The sequence below is a fragment of the Catharus ustulatus genome, chromosome Z (assembly GCF_009819885.2).
Source record: "Catharus ustulatus isolate bCatUst1 chromosome Z, bCatUst1.pri.v2, whole genome shotgun sequence".
In the NCBI taxonomy this organism is placed as follows: domain Eukaryota; kingdom Metazoa; phylum Chordata; class Aves; order Passeriformes; family Turdidae; genus Catharus; species Catharus ustulatus.
In genome coordinates, this window is record NC_046262.2 from 7,306,523 (window position 1) to 7,332,989 (window position 26,467).

The 26,467-nt window shown below is 43.0% G+C and overlaps 1 protein-coding gene across 16 annotated transcripts in view; it reads left to right on the top strand.

The window, feature by feature from the left end:
- CELF4 (CUGBP Elav-like family member 4) overlaps positions 1–26,467 on the top strand; it is a 688,948-nt gene that overhangs the window by 634,401 nt on the left and 28,080 nt on the right. For 6 of the 16 annotated variants that reach the window (XR_004420789.1, XR_004420790.1, XM_033086042.1 and 3 more), the window contains exons 9-12: positions 821–901; positions 1,913–1,978; positions 3,617–3,697; positions 9,835–9,978. Coding sequence is in view for 14 of the 16 variants with exons in the window: in XM_033086042.1 (XP_032941933.1) it covers positions 821–901; positions 1,913–1,978; positions 3,617–3,697; positions 9,835–9,978 (372 nt within the window). In the remaining 2 variants the exon portion in view is untranslated. The remainder of the gene's footprint in view (positions 1–820; positions 902–1,912; positions 1,979–3,616; positions 3,698–9,834; positions 9,979–26,467) is intronic. The other 10 variants (XM_033086034.1, XM_033086035.1, XM_033086038.1 and 7 more) reach the window with 6 other exon arrangements.

Consider the following 26,467-nt stretch of genomic DNA (forward strand, 5'->3'; position numbering starts at 1 on the left):
GGCTCCCTCACCTTTCTCAGGAGATATCTTCTACATAGTAGCACTTGAAGGGTCTAAGTTATTATGATTCATTCTCCTAAAGGGGTGAGGGAACTTTTGTATTACTCAACTTTTCATAGCTATTCAGTTTTCTTGTGAACAATAGGATCAATATTCTGTTTTTCGAGGAAAACCGCTTTAAGCAGAGATTAAAAAGAATAGACTTTAGATGGTTTCTTCTTCAAGAAGAAAGTAAGGAAAAAAATAAATGTATTTTCCAAACATTACCTCCAATATTTTCCTGGAACAGCTATTCTTTTAAAAACATAGTGTAGAATCTCAACTCTGCCTTCCACTGACCTCCAACAGGTTTTAAAGCATTCTCTTCACACCATTTTGTAAAAAATTAAAATCCTTACGAGTAAGACAGTGCCTTCCCATTTCACATACACACAGATTGAGGTACTTGCCAAAAGTCAGCTAGGAAACCATTCCAAGCTAAGACTGCAATCCCACTTATTTCTTCCCATGACTACCCCAACCTCAAAGTCCACATGATCCAGTAATATCAATAATAAACAGCAGCTTCCAAGCCTTTGCCAGCTAATTGGGTTTGCCACCTCAAATTTGGTCGTTTCACCACTCCTCCTTGTATTTTGGGAGAAAAGTGCAAGACCTTGCAAGTTTCCATCATGACCAATGGTGATCTTTAAAGTTAAGTTTCAAGCTGGTGTTTCTATTTGTAAGAAAACACTTTATCCGCGTTCCTTGGGTATGTAATACTCACGTATGACAACCTCCCCCACACTTTGCCATACAGTCAGTGTCTTTCCTTGGATAGGTGTATGGCACCAGATTTCCTTCCAAGAGGCCCCCACCTTTGCATCCTCCAAGCCTTGCCTCCAGCCACACCTCTGTGCGGGTAAGAAGGAAAAAAGGTGGGATGGATGTGGGAAAGTGGCAGTTCCCTAAGGGATCATCCTACAAGGAATAGGTTGGAGGGACTGCATAAATGTAGAACTGTGCAGTCCCAATAAATACAAATTAAACTCATTAGAAGAAATGAAATATTAGGGCCAAGGTGACATTTGGACTGGAGGTTTAGCCAAGCTTTGCTTTAAATTTTTTATTGATGCAGATAAAGAGCTTATCCAACACATTTCTCTCTCTTTTTTCTCCCTATCAACCAAAGAAGAAAAAGAAAAAAAATTCTTAACTAGCTTTGGTTGTATTTGAGCAAGACTTCAAAGTTTCACAAAAATAAACAGTTTTAGTGGGGAGGAATGCACACTTGTAAAGAGAGAAAATACACTTTGAAGCCAGCAAGAGACTGCATGCCTTATGCAGAGATTCACAGCATCCTCCCTGGAGCAGACAAGTGGTGTCCCCCTCCCCTCCATGCAGCTTCTGCTCTCTCACTGGGGGCTGCCTGGCAGCAACATAGTCCTTCGAAGGGATGTGGGGATGACAGGAGCCATTGCTTTGTTCTCTTCTCCTTCCTCCTGCTATGCCCCTGTTGTTTTCTGCTCTGATTGAAAGTTTCATGTGACTGTAGCTGTCACTGAGATCTGAGTTTGCACAGCACCTAGCACAGTGTTAGTCCTGGCTTAAGATGAGGGTTCTTTGGGGTTGATTAGTGCCAAAAATCTGCATGATTAGTGCAGATCCATAATTTAAGCTTGGGAAATGAGGGGAGAGGTTTATTTGTCCTCTGCTCCAAGGTCTCACAGGGTGATGGCTGGGGGACAGAACCCTCTTAGCCATCCTGGGGGGTTCTTTGCATTCCTGTCCATAGGGCAAGTGAGCTGCTCCTCAACAACCCTCAGCCCCTGGGTCTGTCTGTTTCATAACACATATTGATGATAAAATATAAGGGGAGAGTGCCTATCATGTTTTAACCCCTTAATTCCTTGTCTCTCTTGTGTCTCCACAGCACAGAGCCCCACTGCAGCAGACCCCTTGCAGCAAGCCTACGCTGGAGTGCAGCAGTACGCAGGTCGTTAGTATTAACACTTTCTCCCAATAAACCTTTCTCTTCTCTAAAGCCAATACCCTCTGAACACACCTCAGGGGGTTGAGGGAAGGGAGTTTTTTACTGATATAGGGACAAGCTGGGGGCCACAGACTCACTGATTCCATTTGCACAAACATCAAGACATCCAGGGTCTTCTCTCACAAAGGAGGCAACCTCCTCCCTTTCCCATGGAAAGGCTCCCACTGAGCTGCACCTCAGTGAAGCTTCATCAACAGAGCTGTATCTGGTCTCTCTGAGCACAAGCACAAAATCAGGCCACTGCTTTGGAGGCCACTTGCTAAAACAGATCTCCTGAGTGCTGCAGAAAAGAGGGAAGATGGGCAGCCACACCCTGCAGAGCCACTGCTCCTGGTGCCTGGCAGGGTATGGGATACTTGCACACACCCATTTTTTAGGGTGTGTCTACTGGCCATACCCCACTTAATCAGTCTGAGCCTTGCTTAAGAGCTAGCCAGACATCCCCCAGCAGGTTTCACCACAGCTCCCCATGGGTCAGCCTCCCTCGAGCTGCCCTGTGTGCTGAGCAGCTCCTTTGCAGTTGATGGACTGACACCAGCCAAAGTGACCTGGTGCAGACCACGACCCTGCCGTGTTCAGCCTCCCCTCACGAGGTGTCCATGGCCAACGTTGCGAGGAAGCTGCCACCCCAAAGTCATTATTTCCTGTGGTAACTGGAGCAATCATGGGTTCCCACTGAGGAATGGCTATTATCTCGTGTCAGCGCTGTATCTGGAAACTTAATTTAATTCTCCATACAGGGCTTCATTTGCCGGTGTTTTAGTTATTGTCATTTATTGCTTGTGAGGTTTGATAGATGGGAAGCAACTCAACCCTTTGAGCTGTTAATTAACCCCTCTGCACACACATGGCCCCTATCCTCTTCTCTCTGGTCTTGCAGACGACCCATACTCTGTATTTTTAGCAGCAAGGCACATCATCTACCATCTGTGGTAGTGAATGGCTCCCCTTGTTTGCTTGGTGGGGGAGCTGAGATCGGGAAAATTGTTTAATTGCTGCTCACTGTTTCCACTGTGTTTGTGTGAGAGAGAGGAAGTCTCTACGGACATGAAAGAAAATGTATATCTGAGAGTGCATGTGCAACGGTGTCTGTACAGCCTGTGGGCACATGAAGGGGCAAACACACGTGTGGACTGTTTTCATGAGCACGGGAGTTACTCAGGGGGCAGAGACGAGGTGGGGAAAGGTGTGCACGTGCTCTGTGCGTGGCTGTCGGCGTGAACATCTCTGCTCGTGAGTGAACGTGTTCCTGTCAGCACCTGGAATGCTGCACACCTCTGCTGGGAGAGGTCTCAGCAGAGCCCCCCGTCTACACTGCATGGCTGCCCCGGGTCACTGCTGATGGAGCTGGAGGGAGAGAGGCAGAGAGGGAGGGAGAGAGGGAGGATGCTTCAGGCCCTGTGGCACCTCCTGGAGCACGACCATGGTTCTTTAGCCACACCTCAGGCTGCACGAGATGGCCCTTCACAGAGACAAAACACAGGGCAAAGCCCACATCTAGATTGGTGTGATGGTTTGGATGAAAGCTCCTTGCTTCCTAGCACTGAAATCTGTCCTTTCTTTTTCCCCTTCTCTCCCCTTTAGCTGCTTATCCTGCTGCTTATGGCCAGATTAGCCAAGCGTTTCCACAGCCACCTCCCATGATCCCACAGCAACAGAGAGAAGGTGAGTAAAAGTGGTGTCCTCCTTTGTGACTCCAGCCAGCCATCCCCACCTCATTGGTTCCCCTCCTCATGTACCTGGAGCATCCATTAAACACCCAGTTGTTTTGAATGCATGGTCCACTGAGTTTTTCTCCATTTCCATGTATGGCATGGTGTCACTGTCACCAAGGGTACTGTGATGGACCATCCATGTGGGGAACAGCTGATGAGATCTCTTCAGTCCCCAGGCAGGAAAGCATGCTGGTGTGCATGGTACATGGAAAGACCAGCTAGCCACATAGCCATTAACATCCAATGGGGCCCTCTGTTCGAGACAAGCAACAAGAATGCAGATAAAAATGCAGTTGTGCTGGAATAAAGAGCTTTACGGGGAACAAAGCACTAGTGGCCCTTCATTAAAAGCCAGTAACATTACTTCAGACACCTGCTATTTGGAGAAAAAGGACTTTCTGTTTAGAGTAGCTGATCTAGTCCTTTCAAGCTTTCAATCTCCACAAATAATCTGGAAACATCAGTCAGACCTTGTAGAGCACAACCCCTATACCAGGATGAGAAAAACATGTAGTAGAAGTTCCTGTTTCTTTGCAATGACTATGAGAGTTGCCTGGGTAATCTACTCCACAGGACTGGATGGCTTCACGGAAGACATGAAGAGTAAGGAGAGGTGAATCTACCATTTTTGCATGTAAATGCCTTGGGAGAAAACTGTGCCATGTAATATTTCCTTTACAGTCAGTAGGGAGCAGTGGAATCCTCAGAGGCAACCCACTTGGGTGGTTCCATTCCAGTTGTCCTCCAAGGAGTCCACTGCTCCCTTTTGACAAGAAGGAGGGGACTGCTTGCCTGAGTTAGACTTCGAAGTCAGGTGCTCCAGCTTATCAACTCTCATTTTATATAGTTACATTTTAAATTTTATCCTCTATTAGATCACTAATTTGGACATATTCTATATTATATGTGTTATTATATGTATGTAATTATATTTAATATTTTAATACAGTGTAAGAGTTCAGAATGAAATTAATCTAGATTACACCATCAAACTAAAACATTCTGATGATCTAAAACTACTTTGGGGGAGAAATCTCATTTTGTAAGAAAATTAGAAATGTCGTCATTTCCATCTAATTTGGAATTAATTTTTTCCTATGTCAGAATTTCCTGGGGAACACAACTTCCAGCTCCTGATTAGCTCTAGTACACGTCCCTGCTGTGAGAACAGATGCACAGACCTATCGTATCATTACAGAGATGTTTCCCCCATGCTGAAGGACTTTGCTTTTTATTACTTACTGGGGCTAGATTAAGCACAGGACAAAATGGCGAGCAGATCATTGCTCAGCAAAGCACTGTGCCAGGAACCACCAGAAGCAGGGGGAAACTGTGGTGCACACTTTGAAGACCCTCTGCCTGTAGACCCCTGTGTTTACAAGGCATGGTGTGTCTCTGTGGGTTAGGAGTGAGTGTCACCCAGTGGACAAGTTATCTCATAACTCTGCTCCTTCCTGCTCCTTCCTATAAGCAGCTGGGGGACAGAAATATGAAATGAACCACCAGCCAATGCAGGTTGCCATTCCCAGTGTTCCTCATTTTCCTGCTGTGCTGAGAGGTTATGTCTTTGCTTCTAGAAGAATATTCTCTAAAGCACAACACTCCCCTTTAGCAGAGGGTCAAGACCTTTAAGCATCTCTAACCTTTAACAGGAAAACACAGCAAGAGAGAACTCAATAATAACAATAATGCTCAGTGCTGAGAAGAGTATTTTAGGTTTGCAAGGATGTGCACAAACATTGATTCGTTAGTGAACCAGCCCTACCACCACAATAACACCAGTGATCACATTGTTAATGACAATCTGGCTCTCCACTCCTGGATCCCAGTTGGATAACAAGCCTGGGGACGTTTTGCTGCTGCAAGATTCCTGTAGAGATGAGTCATTTACTTCCACATGAACACTGAGGCTGCCGGCAGCTGACAGGGCACATAGGGTGGAACTGATCCAAAACTATCAAAGCTTAAGATAAAATCTTGATTCAGGCCATGTCAACCACACAAAACTTGGAGGTAATTTTAAGTTTGTATGGTATAACTCATCTTGATATGGTTTCTGAAAATAGGAAGAACTTCTTGGTACAAGTTTGCGATTCTTATCTGTGCTGTGCTCAAACATCCTGGGCAGGCAGAAGAGGCAATGAAATTCCATTCTCTGTTTGCTGTAGAGGTGAGGTGTGCAGCTAATCAAAGTGCTGCAGCCCGACTTCTTACAACCCCATGGGTTAGCCCAGTTTTAATTACTGTTGGAAAACAATCCTCTTCATAGCCTTTCCTGATGGCACTGCCTCCTAGTGCTGGGATGCAATGATGGATAGCTGATGTCAGAACAGGTACATGGAGTTCACTTGTGTTGAAGGTGGGTGCTAAGGGAGACACTGGGTGTGCAGCTGTCCCTGTGCTAGAAAACTGACAGTGAGCTCAAGTGTGAGGAGCAGGGGCAGAGCAATGGCTCTGCTCAGGTCCAGCAAAGACAAACCAACCATGCAATTATGGTTTTCCATTACCCAGCATAGTTTGCCTGTAATCTACAGAACATGCATAAACTATGCAGTCCTTAAAGCTTTTCTTGCTTTTTTTGTCTGAACCAAGGCTAACTGTCCTTCTTGTGTATAAATGAACAGAAATGTATATATGACAAAAAATTCATACATGTGATAAAACAAAGAGCCATGGCAAACCTTAGTGTTCTGATGTTGTGTCATGGGGTTTAGATTTCAAGCTAAACTACAGCCCTTTCAAAAACAAAAATAAAGCCTGTCGTAAATAATTTTATTATTGTATTCAGCCCTGAATTGCCAAGTATAGTGATCTCCAATAATCCATTAACTCTGTCCAAAACAAGAGCTTTTTCTCCAAAAAGAGAGTTGGGCTCTTCATTAAGGTTTTTCCACACCAGCTGTGTTTTTTCTGTTGTTCCAGTTTCCTGAGCAAGCCCCTCAGAACTCATTGCATTTGTGCACTGGGAACTGACTAAAATCTTTAAAGTATTCCAAGACAAACAACAAATGCGATATAAAATTGTTTGGGTTGGAAGGGACATTTAAGACCCTCTAGTTCCAACCCCCTGCCATGGACAGGGACACCTCCCACTAGATCAGAGCTCTCTCAGAGCTCAAACCTCCCTGGCCTTGAACACTACCAGGAATGGGACATCCACAACTTCTCTGGGCAACCTGTGCCAGAGCCTCGCCACCTTCATAGTAAAATTTCTTCCTTATGATCTTGTCTTTGGTTTTCTAAAAATATACACCTACGTGTACAACAAGACAGCCATGCACACGCACAGAGCCTTCTGTGGAGTGCCCAAATTAACTTGAATCAGGCAAAAAACATATCCAAAAAAAGCTAGGAGGGCAGAGGCAGACAGATCTTGTTTTGTGAGTTCTTCACCAATGGCTCTGAATGGGACAGGTAACTTACAGACAGATTTAACCAAAAATCACTTGTTAAATTCTAAAGGCAGAAATTTCATATGTGAGAGGGACAAAACAAATCAAACTACCCAGTTTTGGGATTTTTTTTTTTTTTTCTCAGAAGCAAGTGAAGTTTTCAGCAATGAGGTTAGGAAAAACCCCTCTGCAGTTGGAAACAAAGTGAGTTTGTCCTTGAATGTCTGGGTCAGTAGGGAAAGCCACAGCACAGATTTCCCAGGCACATTTAGGAGCTAAGCTGGTTTTTGAGAATGGTCCCTGCTTTTTCCCACCCTCCCTGTGAATTGTGTGAGGAAAAGTTGATTTCAAGGTGAACTAAGGGCTGTTTTCTCCTTGAGCCCAGGCTAAAGGTGTAGTTAAAGTTGTGTGCCTCCTGGACTGCCTTATGCCCTAGTAGGAGTTTCTCAGCACACACAGGCAGAATCCCTGCTCATGCACAACACATCCAAGACCCCAGGAAATGCAGCTGGTATTTTTGAAAGAATTGGCCAGTTTTACAGTGCAAACTGCTGGCACTGGTGATGTCAGTGGGAATTTTGCCACCAACTGCAGCAAAGCCAAAATTTTACCCATTTTATTATAATGTGGATCTCAAATCCCACAGCAGAAGTGCTCTGGGGCACGTTCAGATGAAGGAATGATTTTTTTCCCTGTTATTCTGGACCGTGGTCTGCTCCTGGGCAGAATTTTCTCAATTTTAACAGACACCTAAGGGGGTTAGTGTTTGTTTAACACTTTCAGACTGTTTCATATCTAGCTTATTATGCCAATAACTCTGTATTGTGTGGAAATAGATGGCAGCAAGAATTGGAAAAATGATAGTTGCTCAGTGAGAAGACTAAAGAAGAGGCAGACGGGAGGTGGGGGGAAGCTGGAAAAGCTTGGCATGAAATAGGGGAGCCTGATTATGGGCCACTGAGGTTCAAAAGTAATTTGGCTAAGCAGATGACCGGGTGCCTAATTAGTTAATTATCCCACCATACCACTATCCCCCCCATTTGGAAGAAACCCTGTTACCATCCTCATGACCTTTAGGAAATGCACAAGATGCAAAGGATCAGCTGTTCCTTCATGACAGTCCTTTTAGCAAATTAGTGGGGAAAATTGTGCTTAGCAAATATTCATTAGGGCTTCATTTTCCATTAATCCAAAAGGAAATGTGGAGAGCCTGTGACTTCAATCATGCTGAGGCCCAGGAATTTTAATGAGCTTTAAATGGGCATCTGCCAGAATCCTGACTTCACCGTACTTCTCTTGCCAGCCGGGGGGATGAGTAATGGGTAATAAAAGGTGGGAGCATCTAGGCGAACTCCTCTCCCTAACAGGAAAGGCAAAGTTGTAATTTGCTGTGTTATGACACTGTAATTATGCCCTGATGAAGAAAACGAGAGTATTAAAAAATCCTTTCCTTCCCCACACTGTGCCCCAGACGTAAAAAGGGGAAAGTTGACTGAGTCAGGTCACAGGGTTGTAGGTAGATGGGCTAGGGGGAAGGAGGAAACCCTCCTTCTCTCTGACCTCTAACCCTTTTGGCAAAGGGCACACAATGGATCCCCTTCATCTCAACCCCTCTGAGTCAAGGAGAGCTGGAGTTACCTGCCGAGGTCAGTGCAGAGCTGGGCAGCAGCTGGAAGTACCTTTAGAAATAAAACAATGAAAAAAACAATCCTTGTCTCATCAAACTGTACAGTTCTCTGCTATTGAACACTGCACAGGTTTTAAATTTTTAATTTTTTTTTTTTAACAAAGCCACTTGGACACACCTTTTGACTCAAGGACTGCATGCATAAAATAAAAGTCAGGATGAAAACTTATATTCTAGACCATTCAACAAGAGGCAGGTTTGCCCTCTTCTGCCCCAAAATACAATTTCAACAGAATCTTTTTTTTAGGGTCTCTACTTTAATTTCATAGTCCAGCTAAAGACACATCTCTGGATGTTTTCCAAAACACCCTCTGAAATCAGTAAGAGTATAAATTACAGGATTGAGGCAAAAAAGCCAATCCCTCTTGTCTATTAATTTGGATTTAAATCCACCTAAAAATCTCTCCTGCAGAATCCTCTAGAATGGAGGACATGGCCTAACTGTCCACATCTGGGGGAGTCTTCAGGCTGAGTCAAGATGGGGGGATGAATGTAAAATTCTACAAAACAAGATGAGTCTGTGGGTTTGTGCATATCTTTCTGCTTATTATCATCATTTGTGTGATGTTATTGTCATCACACAGATTCAAGAAGGGTAATGAAACATCTGCATGCAAACAATGGGAAGAGGCAAGGGATAGTGTGGGTCATCCAAAACTCCACAGATTAAATAAGATTATGAGGAATAAATAAAACCTATGAACCATATTCTTTCATTCTTTGTGTTCTTATTCCTCCGTTCTGTTCTTTCCATGGCCACATGTGCTGGTGCATTCCTCTCTAGATTTTATCCTGGTGTCCTGGGAAAGCTATTGAAGTTACCATAGCCTCTAGGTGACTTTTTGAGTTCCTGGTCTTCTGCTTTATCCATTCCTCTGAGGTCTACAGGCTGCTTCCTAACATGACCAGTCCACAGTCAGAGAGAGAAGATGCCAAAGTAAATCTCCACCATGTGCTTTCTTGTATCCTATTTCTCTTCATTCATGGGTCTTCTTTTTCTCTTGATAGGACCAGAGGGCTGTAACCTGTTTATCTACCATCTGCCCCAGGAGTTTGGGGATGCTGAGCTGATGCAGATGTTCCTGCCTTTCGGTAATGTCATCTCCTCGAAAGTGTTTGTGGATCGGGCGACAAACCAAAGTAAATGCTTTGGTGGGTAAAGATAACAAAACAATTAGATTCATCCAGGAAAGGGCTTTCTCTGAATACTTTACCTTTCAAACTGCTTTCTTTCTGCTTAAGCTTTATGATTTCTCTCAATTTACTCCTGTCAATACTTTCCCCTTTCCTTCTTTCTCTCCTGATTGTCTCATGCTCAGAGTTGTGTGTGCTGCTTAGAGGTCAGGGTTTGGCATCTCACCAGCAGCAAGATGCTGCAGGCACTGGCGGGGTCAGAAAATAACCCCCTTGTAAAGGGAGTGGGGAGGGTGCAGAAAAGACTAAAGCACCGGGAGAAAAATGGAGGGGGCTGGGCACAGGTGAAATTATGAGATCAGAAGAGAGATCATGTTGCAGAAGGGGAATTTCTGTACCTGAGGAAAAGGAGAAACAGGTGCTGGGGTTGAAGGGAAGACAGAGCTGTGGGGGCAGCTTTCCTGCAGCTGTGATGCATTAGACTGCAAGGGGATGTAAGGTTTGAGCATCTGCTGAGAGCCTGGTCTTCTGGGGGTGAGGCTGCCTGGTAGATCACATTCAGACCTGTTCTGACCTACTGGACCTGAGGCAGCCCCCCAGCAGACACAGATGGGCCAAGGTAACCCTGTGCTCAGCTGACAGGCCATGCTAAGAGGCTGGGTTTGAAAGCTGCACCTGGTCCACACAGCTCTGGCCTCACTGCTGGCTGCACCCCACCAGCTGGAATGGAGAAAGAGCACAGCCTGGAGCTGCCTGTGAGCCCCAGGCAGGGACACCCTGAGCTGCACCCACAATGGGAGGGCTCAGACAGCCAACAGCCATGGGGTGATGCATGCATGGGCTCCCACTGGGATACCACCTTTTGCAAAGTTGGGGCTGTCAAGGGCTCCTTCTGGCAGTGTGGCTTGATCCCACACACAGGGGAACTCCCAAGCCATGTGCCCACTGCTGGGATCTGTAATTTTTGATTCTCTGCCATCCTGCACCTCTTGCAGACCCTCCCTGGGAAGTGCAACAGAACAAACTATTGCTTTTTTTTCCTGTTACTTGCAGCTAATCTGGATTCTGTCTCTCAGGCAAACTTCCAGAGTTAAGACTCATTGGAGTTTTCATTCGATTTTAAAACCACTCTCAATCTCCACACTATGCTTTCTTTCCATGCTCCCTTCCCCTTTCCCTCCTGAACAGCTCACCTCCCAAAGCTCTTACTTCATCCCTTGCTACCATGGTGCATGTCAGAGACTACTTCAAGAGTTTTGTGCCCTCTCTCTATGCACAGTTTCTCCTGCCCATCCACAGAGGGCCTGAACAGGCTATTTTCCCTTTTTCTGTTTGAAGGAGCCTTGACCCCTGATGAGAGGGACACTCTCATCACTGGGAGTCCTCCCAGGCACCAGGAGTCACTGGGTTGCTGCACTCTCCAGCACAGAGGAATGAAGGACAAACAGTCTGGCGTGCAGAGGCAGTTGGCAAATTCAAATTAGAACTTAAAACTATGAATTTGCACCAATGAATCCAGAGCCTGCCTGCTTTTTATATACAAATTATTTATATATATATTTATGTGTATATAAAATCTCATCACAAGTTGAACAGACCACCACAGCTCTAGGTGACACTGATGCTCCAAGGAGACCCAGAGATTAGAAATGAACCTTTGGCAGTGAAATTGTCATCAGTGTCTGGAGGGATTCTGGGCCTGGCTCTCCACAGATTGAGAAGTAAATGGAGATGCCTTCTGGACAGCTATGAGCCTTATCCCCACTCAGTTCAAAGGCTCATGGCTACAAGGCCCCATGAGGTGACAAATATCCCATTTGTGGGGTTTGTGGGCAGGGATCTGGGGCTGCTTCTGAGGTACTGTGAGATTGAGGCTGAGAGTTAAGCAGGAACTGAGAGGTCTTAGCAGAAATTTTTATTTTTGTTTTACTGGGAGAAACTAAATGTGAGCTTGTTGGATGAAGTGAACTCTGAAACTAACTGTGGGATATTGGAGGCTCAAACAGGGAAGTGCCCTTTAGAAGTGTTGACTCAAATACACAGACAAGCAAAAGAAGGAATTAGAGATTGCTGGTGGATCTTGCTCACTTAATATCAGCTTCCAAGACACAAATACCCAGGTGCAGTCAGTTTGAGGTCCCAGGTGTCAAGTTCCAGTTGTCTCTGGGTTTCACCTAGTTTTCCACAGAGCTGAGTGCCTACTGTGACTGCTGGTCTCAGACAAACAGATTGACTATGCTTCCACATCACCACCTCCAGAAGGATAAAAATAACAAAAGCACAGGTAGCTAACTATCACAGGTAGGTTATGTTGCTTTTCAAAACCTCCCACCCTCCTGACCTTCAGATTTAAAGCAATGTAAAAATGTAAAAGGTATTAGAGGAAATCGGGGCTCATTTGTTCTGCTAAGTCTACTGAAGTTGGCATTTTTGTTGAGGAAATAAATTTAAATAAAAAATAAATTACTTTTTCCTAAAGGAAAAGAAGGGAGTTTATTAACTTTGAAAATAAAAAAAAAATAATTTCTTTGCTACTTAAACATTTCCCAAAACTCAACATGTAAGAACACAGCATTTGCATTCTATTTCACTTTTTTTTAGTGCAGCTAGAGCTCTCCAACTGCTAGCCTGGGGGGACAATTCTGTCTGGCCCCAGAAAGATATTCCACTATTATATGACCTTTTAAAATATATCTGCTAAGCAGATCCCAAATAAATTGCTGTAACAGAGTTTAGCCCCAGGTTGTCGAGAAATTGTCAAGAAGTCCTGCTTTAGACAAACTTTAAAAATTCTATGGAGAAAAATGTCACCATGTTTTTTTCCACGGGAACAGAAAACTCTTTATTTGATGCCTTTGTCTCACTCTTGAACAAGCTGTAAACATCTGGCACAAACTGAACGAGTCCGTAGAGCAGCATGTCAAAATGGAATTGTGGAGGCCCACAAGGATGATCAGGGGGCTGGGCCACCATTCCTATGAAGATGGGCTGAGAGAATTGGGGTTGCTGAGCCTGGAGAAGACTCCAGGGAACCCTCATAGCACTTTCCACTATTTAAAATGTCTTCAAGAGAGCTGAGATGGACTTTTCACAAAACCAAGTACGGATAGGACGAGGGGGAATGGCTTTAAAGTGAAAGAGGGGGGATATATCCTACTATTAAGAACAAATTCTTGACTGTGAGGGTGGTGAGGCCCTGAGACAAGATGGGCAGAGAACCTGTGGGTATTCCACCCCTGGAAGTGTCCAAAGCCAGGTCAGACAAAGCTGGGAGCAACCTGGCCCAGTGGAAGGTGTCCCTCCAAAGGGCAAGGGTGGTTGGAACTTGATGAACTCAAAGGTGCCTTCCAACCCAAACCACTCTATGAATTTTGTCCTTATTATTTGGCTCTGAATTCTTTCCTGCATTTTGAACACAAACTTACCTCTTTTTGCCACTACTGGCAGGATACTGTTTGGCAGTTACAGGAGTGTTAGGAAGAAAACAAGATCAGAAACAAACCTTTCTCCTAGTTTCTGGAGTCCATAAGCCTGCAGAGAACCACTAGCACCTGCACATGCTAAAGAAACCCCAGTGTGGTCAGCAAGCCTTTGACAACCCCAATTTAGAGGCCACTGCCTCCTGGCTGACAAGTGAGGAATGCAAGCTACAGTAAACAGCAACATCAGATATAAAATGTGAAAGTGTTCAGAGTATGCCTGTTGTTTTCCCTAGCAGGGCTGCCTGCTCTGCTGTGTAGGACTGCCCACGAAACAACCCCAGCTTCTCATTGAAAAAAGTAATTTTGTCTGGGAGGCTTCTTGGCCTATGACTTTTCTTCTGCTGCACACATCCAGGCTAGACCCAAATCCTTCATTTTCTCTTGCAATTTTTCAAACCTCTGTTTTCTTTTTCTCCCGTCCCTGTCCTGATGCAGCTGTGACATGGCCAAATGCAGACCATCCCCATCCTTCCCATTCACCAACACCCTGTGTATCCCCCTGACCTGAGCCCCCATCACCAACCATATCTGCATCCCCTTGGGTTTCTTCTCAGGCACTGTCCTGTCCATTCTTGTATTTCAGACTTAGTGATTTCCCCTTCACAGCTCTCCACCATTCTGCCCTTCTCTCTCCTCTCTCACGGTTCTTCACCCAATGCCCAGCTGACCCCTGCAGCCTCTGCCCACACACTCCTTTTGCAGCCAGCATGTTTCTCCAGCTGGGCCATGCTGTCCGTTCCCAGAGAAATGGCAGGGCCACAGCAGGACACACCTCACTCAGAGAAAAGTTACACTTAGTTGGACACTCCTTGAAGACGGTGACTCCCATTCTCAGAGTGGGCTAGTCCAGGAAGACTTGCATGGAGGTAAAGTGTGCCACAGCCTGAATGTCAACACCTGCAGGAGCCCAGAGTCTGTGTCTGCACAAGGCAGAATTTTCACTGGGTCTTTCACATTCCCACTACATGTGTGCAAGTTATTCTGTGTGTAGGTGTGCTGAATGTCAGAGGATTACATCTTTGTGCTGGTCTCAGTGGTTCTGGTGACAATTCCCCTCTCAGCTATGTAGATAGTTTAAATGTGAACAGTTTGTGTACAAGGCTAAAAGAGAACTCCAGTTAAACAACGCTTTTAAGGCTGCTAAGGCAAGTGGGCAATGTGAGAAGGGCAAATTTCACCCTGCCTACACATGGCTAACTCTACCTCTGTCATGGGTGAAGCTGCAACACAGCCCAGGAGCACTCACTGTTGCCTCACAAAACACATTTACAGAAAGCACTTGAAGACATTAAGTTAGTGAAATATAGAGACAGGCATATTCTAGAAAAAATGTTTTAACAGAGAGGAGAGCAAGCAAGGCGGGTTTGGGCAGTATTAATTAGAAAGACATGTCAGAAATTAGAAAAACGAGAACATGGATGGAGAAGCAGAGGTCAAGTGGTTATCCCAAAGTGTCAAATAAGATGTAGATAAATTAAAGCTGGAGGAATTGCTTTACTGGAACACTTGGTTTGCTCCAGTCACCTCTTTCTGAGAGCAATAAGCACCTGGATCTGCCAATTTTTTGCACACCATTGAGCAGCAGACACTGTCAGGCCAATTCTGCTGCATGTCCCTGCTTTGTCCCCTACATGTCTCCTTGGCATGTGCCTGCTCTTCATACCCATTGGTGTAGCAGTTTCAGTTTCTCCCCATGGGACAGTGACTCTGGAAGGCTGTGAACAACCTGTCTTATTCCCAGAGAGACACTGTGACTTCCTCCACTCACTTTGACATGCTCTGACACCCCAGGTGTAAGCAACCACAAGTGCCATATACTTCTCTTCTTTCCTGCACATTCCAGATGCACTTTCACATTGGCAAAATGCCTCACACCTTTTTGAAATGTCCCACATTAAACAAAAAAAAGGAGAATTTCAGCTTACAAACTGCAAGGGCTTCTTAGGACCACAGGTCAATATGTCCTAAAGGAAATATCTTATTTGACTCTTAGTACAACATGAACATTGAGTTTCATTCCAGATTCCTGCAGGGAGTGCATTTGAAGGTTTCTAATGGGCCACCTCATTTGGTAAAACATCCTGTCTTCTATGAAGATGCCAAAATAGAGAAAATAACATCACTTGATGAGGGTCATAATAGTTAATTAAGTTTGCTGTTGAATAATTCTATTCCCTACTAAACTCCTCCTAGCTTATAAAAAGAAACTGGGGAGACAAAGGAGAGAGATTAAAAGTGAGAAAAGCAGTGAGGAATGAGAACTGAACACAGGAGGGGGTGAAGCTCAGGAGAAGGGCTGAGGGATGGGTAGAGCTTGTATCTTGTTATTAAAAACATGCTGTGGCAGTTAAATGCTGCAGTGTGGTGGCAAAAAAGGTGGAGTGGGAGATGCAAGGCAGCAGGCAGGTCATGATGATCTACAGAGTTTCAATCTGGAAGCTGAAATAGAAGGAAGAAAGACGTGTCAAGAGAATAGGACACTGGCAAAGCTGTACAGGGCCCTGGGACCAGGGGCATTGCATATTAGGTCTAAAGTGCATTGGCAGCACTCCACAAGACATAGGAGTGGAACAAGGGACCCTGAGGTACATTAGGAAAATATTGTTCAGCACCTGCTGACAATGTGCCTCCAATATGCCCTGCCAAATATGGCAGATTCTCACTTAATAAAAAAAATTTAAAAAAAAAAAAGAAAAAGAAAGAAAGAAAAAGGGAACTCTCCTTGGGTTCATGCAGGGAAATGGGCAGGCGCAGAAGTAAGGTGTTGTAAAGGAAAGAAATTCCAGTTGCATGCTCATAGCCCATATGGGTGATCACAGGTCAGCCTAGCTGTCAGGCTTGGTCTCCCCTTCTTGAATCAGTACACTGACTCCTTTAGGATTCGTGGATGAGGAGAGTTTTTTATCAGATGAAAGGGGTTTGGGGTTTCTTTTCTGATTCTTCTTTTGGTAAACAGGAAACTCTCACCAAATAGATGTGTTATTAGAAAGGACTTGAGGCATGTTTCTCACTATTATCAGTACTATGATTAAGTTCGGGTTTTTTTTTTCTTTTTACCATTAACCTGATTTCAAATTTCCTAAGGAAAGTCTTTACCTGATCCTTTATCCCTGTAGCCTTAGAATTGGGCTCTGTCCTTTATTTTACATGATCTAGTGATAATACATTTTATTTCAGGGCCCTGCAAAATCTGTTTGTCATTCCCATATGGCTACAGCCCACAGATCAAAGCTCAAAGAGCAATGGAAGAAGCCACTCCTTCGAGTGCCTGAGTTGAGACAAAACAGAACTGATTTTTCAGGCATATTAAGCATGTCTGACCCTGGTATGTTTCAGTTCAGATCAGCACTGTTTTTTTGTGGTCCTCTCCACTCTGAAGGACTTGGCACGGCCAGAGAGCTAAGAGGGATTCATAAGGTGTGTCCAGCTCAGCTGGAAACTAATCCAAGGGGAGAAGGACACCCCCAGAGGGATGCTTTGAGCTCTCAGAGAGAAGGGGAAGGAGACACAGAAGTTTAATATTTGCTAGCATATTCCAAAGCGGCCAGGCTCTGAGATTTCAGGTCTGGAGAGTGAGGATGAAACTCTTCCAGCTGATAAGGAAAGAGTTGTGTGAGTAAGAAAGAGAAGGAGCTGTTCATCAAACTCACTGCACAGCACCTCCAGCCATTGCTTTTGGTTGGGGGAGGCTTTAGGGGGAGGAGGAGGAACGGGAGAAGTATTAGGGCTGTGAGCCACTATTCATTTACAAACTATAATTAATTTGATGTTTAGATTAATTTCTGATGCACTCTCAAAGGTGCACTGAAAGCATTTTTCCTTTATTATAATGTTGATTGCTTATTGGGGAGATAAATCTAACTGTCAGTTATGCACTGACTTACCAAAACTTTCAGACCAAGCAAGCATGTATGCATAAGGAACAGCTGTTTGCAGCCCTCCAGTTAAAGGGACAGCTCTGTCTTTTCCCAATAACTCACATTAAAGAAAATCTATACATTGTACACAGGGATTTCTGCTTTCTTTTGTAGCTCAACAATTTATTAGACAAGAATATGTTAGCAGAATCTATCTTCTATTTATCTGGGTGTCCATGTGTCTATCACTATTCTACCTATCTCTCCCCACAAGTGATAAAGTCTGCCCAAAATTTTTTTTTTAAGCTATGCATATGTGTCTACATACCTACTCATGCACACACTTACACCATCATTTTAAATGTTCTTTCTCCTGCTGTAATTAGATGGAGGAATTCATTACTGCAGGGTCATTGTGGCTACTCCTTCAGTGATTTTCAAAAGGGAAATGGTCACTGTCTGACTAACAGAAATAACCAGAGTTAAGAGCTAATACCAGAGGAGGAGTTTTAGTGCTACTTTCATTCCAGTAAGAAGTTACTGTTCAGAAGTCAAAATAATGACAATGGGCAGGCCCATTTCTGAACTCAAAGTGATGGATTTGCAGAGCGCAGACCTAACACATCCTACTCCTGTGGGACTGCAGACCTGCTAGAGTATTTTGTCTACCCATGGCATCTGGGTTTATTTTTTGTTCTCCCAAGATCTCTGATGCAAGGAAAATTCAAGCTGTAGGATGGATGAGTCTCTCCCAGTCCATGCAGCCATCCATCCCCCCACATACCTATCTTCAGCTTCTTTACATCCACCCATTGTGTCTCATCCACTGCACACGTCTGCTTTTCACCATCTTGAAGTCTTGTTGCCTGGTTAGTTACTGATCAGCTGTTCAACAGATCCTCACATCTTCATGCTTGGCCCCAAGCCTTCCTTTTACACAATATTCAAACTCTGCCATGAATATGAATTTATTTTTATTTCCTCACCGGTTTTCCTAAGACCCTCCCAGCAGAGCATTTGAGAGGTTCACAGAGCTAAGCAAGGGCATTCTGCTGGTGCTCATGGTGTCCTCATTTCACCAAGGGGATGATGAGGCAGAGAAATACCCAAAACAATTTATTGATCTTGGATTCCTGATCTGAGTTGCCACAAGACTGATCAGTCTGTTTACCTGCTTTGTCTAAGACTTTAGCATAATGCAGAGCATGCTATGTTTTTGTCTGCTTGAGATGCAAGTATAGGCAGCAGCTTTTCTGCCAGTGAAATCCCAGGTCACACTCCTAGAGAAGAGGAAAACCCAGTAAAACTTCATCTTCACTGCAAACTAAAACGGCTTCACATAGCTGCAAAAAACCACTCTGCCACAATTTTACACATATTTTTAACATTTGTGTGCTGTTATCTCAATTTGGGTGGGCCATGACAATTAAGCCACAGCTGGGCCTTGCTTGGGCATGACTCAGCAATGACAAGGGACAGGTACACCCACTTTTAAGAGGTAAGACAGTTTAGTGACATAGATTCAAGCCATGGTGTACCACTGGCACTCAGAACCTGCTCTATTTTATTTAATAGTAAAAAAAAAAAAAACAGCCTAGAGGTCTTTCCAAATGAATTCTGTGATATATGATATACTTAGAATAACTGAGATGTCATGGCAGAAATAGGGACAAATTCCAGTTTTCCAAGGCGACATCTGGTTGTACAACTACAAAACCATCCTTTCCCTGCCTTATTTACTATCTAAATTCCAACACTTACAATAATAAGTCTGATACATTGCCATTTTCCTTGCCCTGTTATGTTATTCATTCTCGGCAGTAATTAAAACAAGGATGCCATGAAAGAGAAAAATACAGAAATGTGTGGTTAGAAGCAATGCCTTTATGCATATACAAAGCAATACAGAATTAAAATTTTATAGGTAACATAATTTCTTGCATTTCTAAATGAGTACTTCATTTTGCAACCTTATCGTTGTTTCAATTTATGGCTGTGTGTGAGATATCTTCCCTTTTCAAGTAAGTAAACCTAAATCAAAAAATCCCTAGATAAGATTAGCATCTTCAAATAGTATATATTGACATATTCAAAAGCTGTCATCGGGGTAACAACTTGCAGATCCCCACAAAAACAGGTGTATCATTCTTAACCATTTCTGGTTTCATCTATATGAAATCCCAAAAGAAATTTGGCATTAGCTGTGCTGTCCCCAGTGTTGATCTGTCGGATCACACATATATAAGTATTTACATTATATATATAGATATGATATAAGATGTGCATAGGTATTTACATTATACATGTAAATACATTACATGCGTTCAATAACAAATATAAAAGCTGGCAGACACAAGTTACTGAAAACAACAAAAATTGTTGAACAATTGTCTGAATTTTAGCAACCTGCTCCAATGGCTGCTGGCCTTCAAGGTGAACAGCTTTTCCTTGTGTTCAGTCTGAACCTCTGCTGTTTCAGTTTATGTCCCCTGTCTCTCATTCTCCCACCAGACACCTCTGTGAATCATATCTCAGGTTAGAAGGGACCCATAAAGATCACAGAGTCCAAACCCCTGCTCCTCTCAGAGCTACCAAAAATTAATTTATATGGCTAAGATCATCGTCCAGATGCTCCATGAACTCTGATAGGGAACAGATTTTCTTCCTTTCTGACAACACAACCTAAAAATCTGATTGTGTTCTGACCATTTAAAGGTGAAATTAAATTATTCTTGTAAAGACAGATCTCTACAGATCCTTTAAATCCCTCTCTAGAAGGATCTTCAGAAAAATCCTTTACCCAGGTCTTCGTGCATCTTCTGACATGGCTGAACAGGTTTCAGATCTCTTTTTGTTTTGCTAGGGGTTTTTCAAATTCTGATGAGAGAATTTTTCCTAACAGGTTTTTTAGGACACTTTTTTTTAGGAGTGGTCCATATTTTTACCCCATCGCTTCAAATTAAGATCCCTCTACAAACCATCAATACACATCATGCCCTTTCTCAGGTCTTTAATTTTTTTGTTCAAAAGCATTTTCAAAACCATGTTTTCAAGATATATTACCACTCCTCTTATTTCAGTAATTAAAAAATAAACTTATTTTCCAATCTTTTACCCAAGGGTGGATCAAGAGCTCAGACAGGTCATTGGGCAGAGGCCCCACAGCCAGTACCAGACCAGGATTTAGCAAATCTGTGTTATGACTCAGGTCCCACAGGCTGAATGTAACTCCTCTGAGGAACTGCAGACTGTTCTTCATTGAGATCACCAAGATTCAGCCTTTGAAGGCCAACAGTGGTGAACATTCTGCTGGCAGATCCACAGGAATCTGTCAGCATCTCTGCTATAATATGACGGTTTTTGTTTCCCATTGTTTGTTTTGTTTTTGGGGTTTTTTTTAAATTAAGGAACGTGACAATCATTTTCTTGTCCTTTGGGGGTTGTTGAAAACATGAAGGTCTTACAATGACAGTGAAAGTTCCACAAATGTAATAGCAGTTTGAATCTGGAGATGTTATCTTCCAGCTAAAATGTGTACAACCCTTTCCCTTCTCCTCTTGCTACCCAGCATGGGCCAGTGCCAGTTCACAACATCCTGGTCTAGATATTGAGAGATTTCCTCTTTTCCTTTCCTTTCCTTTCCAAAAGACTCACTGCATATGAGGAGGTTTGTTTTCCTGCTGAGCTCACTTTTAGTTTGGTTAGCTATTTTTCACACAATTGCCTCCATAGAAAGCAAAATACTCCTTCAAAAATCGTGGCCAAAACCTGTTCATCACCACTTCTGGCTTCTGAACAGAAACTTCCAGACTGCTGCACAGGAGAAGCTCCAGGCCTTTCTGCCTGTGTTGGGTTGTCCCAAACTACCCATAATGAGGTATCAGATGTTCAGCAACCAGCAGGGAAGGGGTGGGCAGTTGTCCATCTGAGTAATGGTCAGCAAGAGCCAGGTGGGAAGGTTCTGGGCATTGCTGCACCAAAAATGCATGTGACTCAGAGGCTCCCTGGGACATGAGAGAACTGCTAAAAAAACAGTGATTAGTACAGTTTCACAGCACACCTTCCTGACAGGGTTTCCTGGGGTTTTTGGGTGTTTTGGGTTTTGGATTCTTTTTCTTGATTGGTCCAGGAAGTAATTTCCTTACCTTTCCTACTATGAAATATTTTCAAGAAAAAGGTCCCTTTTTATGATGCTTGTCTCTTATAGATCAAGAAGGATGACTGGTGATTTCAGCAGTTGCCTTTTTCATACATGGCTTCTTTATCAAAAAGTCACAAATGAAACAGGATCCAAGAGAGAATCAGGGAGCAAAGAAATTAGATTTAGATGAGAAATGGATTGTGACATGGCTGGTGGGAGCTTCCATTATTATTTTCATCTGGTTTATATTGGAAACTTCAACAAAACAAATGTAAAAATAGCCTTCATTTTGATTCAGTAACAATCTCAGTGCATCCTTAACTGAGCATCAACATCTGCTCAAAACTTGTGTAAAACCTGCATTATATTCATCCTTTATTTCCAATTTCTCATTGGGGAACATATATCCTTAAAAGTTCACCTGCTTTTTTCAACCATGTGCTTTCCCCCATAAACTTTATACTGGCACATGATGAAATCAGATGTTTTCAAGGAAGGCTCAGAAAACAAGTCAAGAAGAATTCCATCCATTTCTGAGAGCATTTAGGAAATAGTTTCAATCCTACTCATCATTCAAAAAGAGGAAAAAATCTATTTACTCATCCATGGGTGATTCATCACTGGCTGTTTGTTCCTTGTGAGGAAGATGATCATCACCCCCTGGGCTGGAATATTATGTTTCTTATAGAAGAACCACAGTGCTTTTTGTCCACAGCAGACATGCATGTACACTGGTCCAGTATCTGATTCATGGGCTCTCCAAAAAATGGCTGAAGCCTCAATCCTTCACTTCTTCCATCAATTCATTGTATGGCTTCAACTCCTACTTAGAATGGGTAGAACCACAGTTCATAGCATCAGACAAGCATTGCTCATCCTTTAGAAAACCTCTGTTTACAGGAAAAAGTTTCAGTCTTTACTCCACTCATATGATGAGAGATCTGTTGTAGTTTTCTATATGAAGTTTTTACTCCCTTTTATCTTTATACAAAAAGTTAGGCCTGGTCATGTGCTCAGATGTGTATATGAGCCAAAACCTTGGATCACAGAATCATAGACTTGTTTGGGTTGGAAGGGACCTGAAAGATCATCTCATTCCAGTCCCCTGTCATGGGCAGGGACATTTTCCACTAGATCAGGCTGCTCTCAGCCCCATCCAACCTGGCCTTGAACACTTCCAGGGATGTGGCATCCACAGCTTCTCTGGGCAAAGTGAACCAGAGTCTCATCCCTCTCACAGTAAAAAAATTCTTTTATACATGTAATCTAGATTTCCCCTCTTTGAATTTGAACCCTCAGATGAGATCTGACCATGCAGTTGTTTAAATTGTCAAAATTCTAGTCTAATCTAGAGTCTTACCCTTGTGCTTTGAGTAAACATGACTCATGACAACAATTTTCCTATGAAAAACAATCAAACACCACACATTATGAAAGAGAAGGCTCTTAGGTGGAGTAGTTCTTGGGTTTCATGACCATATTCAGGGTCAGCATCTATTGCCTCTTGCTTCTTCTATATCCTAGATATTTTTCCATCTGGAGATCGTACAACAGGCAATGCACAAAAACAAGGGCCAACTTCTCTGCACACTCCAGCTCACACTGTTGCAATGTGGAGAGGTAGTTTTGTGCACAGGAAGACAGGAAGGCGACATAAGGAAGATACTTGTGTATTTCAAGCTACCTTCTGCTATGGGTGTTCTGACCTTTAGAGAAAGTTAATCATGCCATCTACTTTCACTCTTCATTTAATCTCCCCTTCCCATCTGTTCAGTTTGTCTCAGCTGGAAGCAAGATGAAGAACGAGTACCAGTCAGCCCTCTCAGTGGTCTGCAGCCCACACTTTGGGGCCATTTATTATAAGGCATTAACATCAATTGTCACCTGTATCATGTCTCTCACCTCAATCCATCCCAGACTAGTAGGCAAGAACTGGTTCTCTAAATACCTGAAATGCAAAATGAACAATAGACAGATACGCAGTATCAGAAGAGACTGTTCTAATCCTTTGGACTGAAGTCTGAAGTAACATATGCCAGGTGCCTCAGCTCATGTGACAGGTTAAAACCTTCTGTTTGAGTCATAGCATCCCTTTTAGAAAATCTCTTAATCAAGGTTTCATGTGATAGGTGCTCCACTATTGCTAAACAAGATATTTTCCAAAATAGTTAATTACTTCACCATTTAAAATATGCAGATGTGGTGCCTTATCTTCATTTTAAATTTGACAAATGCCTGCATCCAGCTAGAAGAAATCAGCAAGCTCTTCCTTCCCCCCCATTTTAAAAGAACCCCATGTTTTAGTAGGTATTATTTACAGACTATGCCCTGAAGTATGTTTAACCTTCTCTTCAATAAACTGTGGCTACTCTGATTACATTTTCAGACCTAGAATTACTCTTCTACTTCTGAATAAGTATTAAAACTCATTTGTTTTGTAGAGCAGTCACTAGGACTAAATGCAGAATTACAGTAAGGATCCTTCCTGAGCCATACTTGCTATTTCTGGAGGATATTCAGCAGAGGTTAACTTCATCCCAGAACTGCACTAAGTCCCAGGACTTGAGAATTTCAGCACAGTCCTGAGTGCTCATATATTTGGCTGTTACTATGACACCCATCTTCTTCTTAAGAGGCACTGTTTTCTAATGAGGATTTCCTCTTTTTATGAGTGACCTACTTGCTTTTTCCTGCAGATACTTAATTTTGCATTTGATTGGATTAAAATGAACACCCTTTAACTGTGTCCAGCCTACACAGTGACCCAGGTCACTTACTTCTGTCATTATTTCACCATTTTTGTATGATTGGCCAATTTTACCAGTAATTACTCCAAATGCCTTCCAAGTAATGCTAGAGAAATTGAATAGCACAGAGATTTCAGCACACCACTGAAGGAGCCTACTAGAATCTCTGCAATTTTGTTTGTCACAACTGACAGATTTTTTGGTGGTCTCATTTCTGGGCTGATTTCATTTTCTGTAAAGAAGAGCTATCTGAAATACTCCAAAGTTTAAATACACTTATGATAACTTTGTTCACCGAACTTGCAATTTCATGCAATCAGTTTCATTTGATAGATGCTATGTTCCATGAAACCATGATACTTGGTACTAATTGTGTATCTTTAAATTCTTTGCCATATTATCTCATATAAAAATTCTCATAATTTTTCTGACACTTATGAAAGTTTAACTAAGTTTATTGGGTCACCTAGTTTACACCCTTTAAAATTGATGTTAGATTTTTTCTTGTCCTGGAACATTTTGAAGGTTTTCTAATATTCCATAAATTTCAAAATGAACATTAATGATTCGGCAGATTTCTGAGCCAGTTCTTTGAATATTCTGAGTGTCCAATTATCTCATCCCACAGATGGGAAATATTTAGTACTAGTTGTTTAGCGCTGTTGTTGGTTACTTACTGTTCATACATTTAAAAAATGGATGGATGGATGGATGGATGGATGGATGGATGGATGGATGGATGGATGGATGGATGGATGGATGGAATGGATAGCTGGATAGACAGATCTTTCTCGGACATAATTAAACAGCAGTGGAAGGTTAAATAATCCAAAAAAGTCATCCAACCCTCTCAGACACTGGAAAACAGCTGAGGCGCTATGCCCTTGCTCTGCAGATGCACTCCTTTATTGAGTATTCCAGTACCCATAAATCACCTTACAATACAATACCTTCCAATGCACACATACATTATAGAGCTACTTACATACAGATTGTATCCTGAAATTCTTTACAGCACCAAAAAATTGCGAGGCAGTAGCTAGTACATTGTGTAAAGAACACAGCAAGGTAAAGACCTTGCAAAGCAATTAAAGGAAAACCTCAATTCTCTGATAAGACTAATAAAAACAGAGAAAAAGAAACTGAACAGTCATAGGAATTAAATAGGCTGAAGTGTCAGGGAAGGTCTGAGGAGTAGGTGGGCAGGTCCTGCAAGGGGGAGAAGGACAGGAGCTACTGAACACCATCCTACCCACAGGAAAACAATTTTGATGTGAGCACCTCATTGTTGCCTTCACAGCAAAAAACACTTTTCTAGATCTCACCTTTCACTGGTCAGTAACAAAAGCAAGGAACCCATCAGTTATATCAACAACCAGTTGTGTCAATAACTAATTCCTTAATTACTGATTCAGGTTCTTGGAGGAAGGACAGGAGAGCGAGGTCTCTGGTCTAACCAGTCACCAGTACTCTCTGCAGGTCCCTCCATTTTAGTATTCTCAGACACATGGTGTGACTCTTGGGGCTGTCCTGTGTAGGGCCAGGAGCTGGACTCGGTGACCCTTGTGGGTCCCTTCCAGCTCAGGATAGTCTGTGATTCTGGGGTTCCCATCTGGCCAAGCTCCCTTCTTACAGCCTGGGTGGAAGCACTTTGGGCACAAGGGAAGCAAGAGGCACAAACTTCCCTTTTGCTAGTGCCTAGGCCACGTGCCTGGCATTTCTTCTCTTGCTCTCCCAGAGGCTGAGCAGCAGATCCTTGCTCTTCTGTTACTCTTATCTCCCTCTAGTAAAATGAATATGGGCTGAATGTCAAAAGGAAAAAGTTCAGAGATGCTCTCCTCAGCTAGTGACTTTCATAACTGAAGGAAGAAGAACCAAGAAAGATCCTTCATGGCAGTCAGACAAATACTCTGATGGCCAGAACTAGTAAAAAAAAAAGTCTGGCCTAAAAATAGCTAATAAGCACCTATTCCTACTTGCTTCTGTGGCAATCTCTTGCAAAGTATATCTCCGAGATGGCAGCAAGTATCTGGAACATAGATAAAAATATTCTTAGTTTTAAGAAAAGTTTAACATTCATTTCTTTGAGATCCCTCTTTTCCTTCCCATTGCCTGAAGGCAACCTAGTTACATGAGTGGACCTGCTGTAGGATCATCTATCCCCACTTCAGGAGCCTGGATTAAAAACTTGCATCTAGACCTCATTCGTGGTCTTGTCTCCTGATTTAAGGGAAGTTTAGCATGGTCACCCTGCACTAGGCTCCATCCAGAGGAAAGCTC